The sequence below is a fragment of the Olea europaea genome, unplaced genomic scaffold (genome assembly GCF_002742605.1).
Source record: "Olea europaea var. sylvestris unplaced genomic scaffold, O_europaea_v1 scaffold680, whole genome shotgun sequence".
In the NCBI taxonomy this organism is placed as follows: Eukaryota; Viridiplantae; Streptophyta; class Magnoliopsida; order Lamiales; family Oleaceae; genus Olea; species Olea europaea.
In genome coordinates this window covers 413,556-416,154 of record NW_019265184.1, presented here as the reverse complement: position 1 = coordinate 416,154, position 2,599 = coordinate 413,556, and the positions used below count along the sequence as shown (strand labels likewise).

General features: G+C 37.4%; 1 protein-coding gene across 1 annotated transcript; it reads right to left on the bottom strand.

Annotated features, from left to right (window-relative positions):
- Positions 1–356: 356 nt before the first annotated feature.
- Positions 357–2,117, bottom strand: LOC111390424 (ethylene-responsive transcription factor ABR1-like). Its single transcript, XM_023015463.1, has 2 exons — positions 1,609–2,117; positions 357–1,116 (listed from the first exon to the last, which is right to left on the bottom strand). Exons 1-2 carry the CDS (start codon positions 1,967–1,969, stop codon positions 494–496), a joined length of 984 nt encoding a protein of 327 aa, XP_022871231.1. The 5' UTR covers positions 1,970–2,117; the 3' UTR covers positions 357–493.
- Between the last annotated feature and the right edge of the window lie 482 nt (positions 2,118–2,599).

Genomic DNA, 2,599 nt, shown 5'->3' with positions numbered 1-2,599 from the left:
AATTTGACTCGTGTGAGGAAAACATGGAAAATGAATTCCATAAAAAAGAAGTGCAATCAAACACCAAATATGTTGGAAATTTCCATTTTCCATGGAATTCACACCCAATCAAACAAGGCCTAAGATTATGATTTTTGAAATATTTTTTTTTTTTAAATTTGTGGTTAAAAAGGAAAAAAGTTTTGAATTTTCTTATAATATTATTTTATTGAAAAACGTATAGTTGGTTATAAGAGAGAAAAATTGATTATAATTTTAATTGTGGCCAAACGGGAGGCATTATGAAAAACTGCAATTGTGTTTGTATGCATGATTTGGGTTCGTGTGCACTATTTTCTCATAAACAACACAAGAACTTGTATCAATCTAGCCACATTATATCCATTTTTCCCCTTTAAATTGATCAACCCATCAAAAATCATGCTGAAAATTACTAATCCAGAAACCAAGAATCAAATAAACTGATACAATATACTAGTCTGATCAGATCAGGTCATCCTGAAGAAGTCTGATGATTTGAATCCGGCTTTGAAATTTCAGCTCCACTTCTTCGATTATCCTCTGGACCAACATTGCCCTGCGGAATAACCGGAAAAAACACTGGAAAAGAAGTAGACAACGACGAGGGTGAAGATGAAAACATTAACTGATCCCATAAACTCCCTGCAGGCTGCATTGGAATATCATCAAGATTCATCAGAACTTGTGAGCTGGAGTTCATATTCTCCACGGGATATTGAACTTGATGAGTGTGAACAATTGGCTCAGTTAAAGTAGAAACTGAAACAATATTATTAGGTGCTGGTGATTGGATTAGCTGCAGGAGCCTAACATTTTCTGGGAAGTTTAGTTTTGCTTTGTTGCCTCTAAATTTAAGGGCAGCTTCATCATATGCCCTAGCAGCACCCTCTGCCGTGTCAAATGTGCCTAACCAGACCCTAGAAGCTTTATGGGGATCCCTTATTTCTGCAGCCCATTTGCCCCATGGCCTCTGTCTAACTCCTCTGTATTTTCTTGTTCCATGGGATTCTGTATTGTCATTTGTGGGAGTGCAATATGTATATACTGCTTCTGTTGATGTTATGATGTTTCTTCCTGTGCTTGGACCTTCTGCACCTGTTTATCATGCACATTCATGTCAAAGACTTGAACTAGATCAAAGTTCTCAAGCCAAGACGATTTCGCTACATTGTGCTTGGCTCGAAGATTAGATTGCTCTCTACTTATCTTTTTCTTCTTTTTTGAGTTCGTGCAAGCTGGTAACGCATCGCGATCATGTATGTTTGATCTATTTTACTTGCTAGGACTATTCTATGTTATTATGGGCTTTGCTACACGTACACACAGGTGTACACACTGAGGGACATGATGTACAAGTGACATTTTGTCACTGGCAGGTGAAAAAAATGGCTTTCACCCGTCAATGACAGAATGTTACCCGTGCATCATGTCACACAATGTGTATACTTAAGTGTACAAGTAGAACAATTCTTAATGAAAAGTTGAGTATTATGTATATAACAATGGAAAAACACTAATTTCTGATACGTGAGAGAACGTGTTGAAGATAAAATTCGATGTTAGAGAGTTGCAAAGTTTTATCATTACCAGATGCTATTTCAGAACCTCCAATGGTAAAATCATTATAAGCCCTGTAAACTCTCGCAACTGATCCAGAAACATGCTCATGACTGCTGCTATTCTCTTCCCTTTTTCTCTTATTATCTCCAACACCCAAAGAACATGCAGATGAAGAAGAACCATCACTCACTATCGCTCGGCCACCTCGATCTCCACCATCTGGAGGCTGCGCAACCTCTTGGCTTACATTACCCGCCACCATGTGGGTCAAAGCTGACACCATTGCTGACATCTCTTCTTCTCTGTTAAATCCCGGATGTAATGACTCCAACCAATCTATGCTCTGAGAATTGTTTGGTCTTGAATTCGCCACCTTGAACACGCACATGTGGATTCAAAAAGTACAAAATATTAACAAATAAATGATATTAGATAATTTTTAAGATTTGAACGGAATTAGAACAAGAACAATGTTCATTCAAGAATGTTGGCAAGAATTTCTCGAACTGAACGTTACATATATATAAGCAAGTAGGGGGTTGAATTTTTTTAGTATATTATAGAATTAATTAATCATAGCAACCACCGACTCTAAACAGTCGACATCAAGCTTCCACACCGTGAACAAAAATATGGATTCTAACTTCTTTTTCGTGGGTACTTATGAAAATTGACTTATAAGTTGGATTGATCTGCTGAAACAAGTGGGGTAGGAGGTGGCGGAGGAGTGGAGAAACAGTGGATGCACGTTGGGGTAGGGTGGGGTGGGTTGGGGTAGGTGGTCAAAGGTTCAGGTGTGAAATGTGACTTAACACGGTTTCGGGTTTATAAGTCGGTGGGGAGGTGATGGGTTGTGACATCTTTTGCTCGGATTCTTTCATATTGCTAGAGTTTTAAATTTGTTTATTAACATTTTAAGACGTAAAAATTCGATAATGTTTCTTAATGCGAATTTTTTATAGAATAATCTAATATAACATTGTGTATATAGTATAAAATGTCACTAGAATGAGTAATG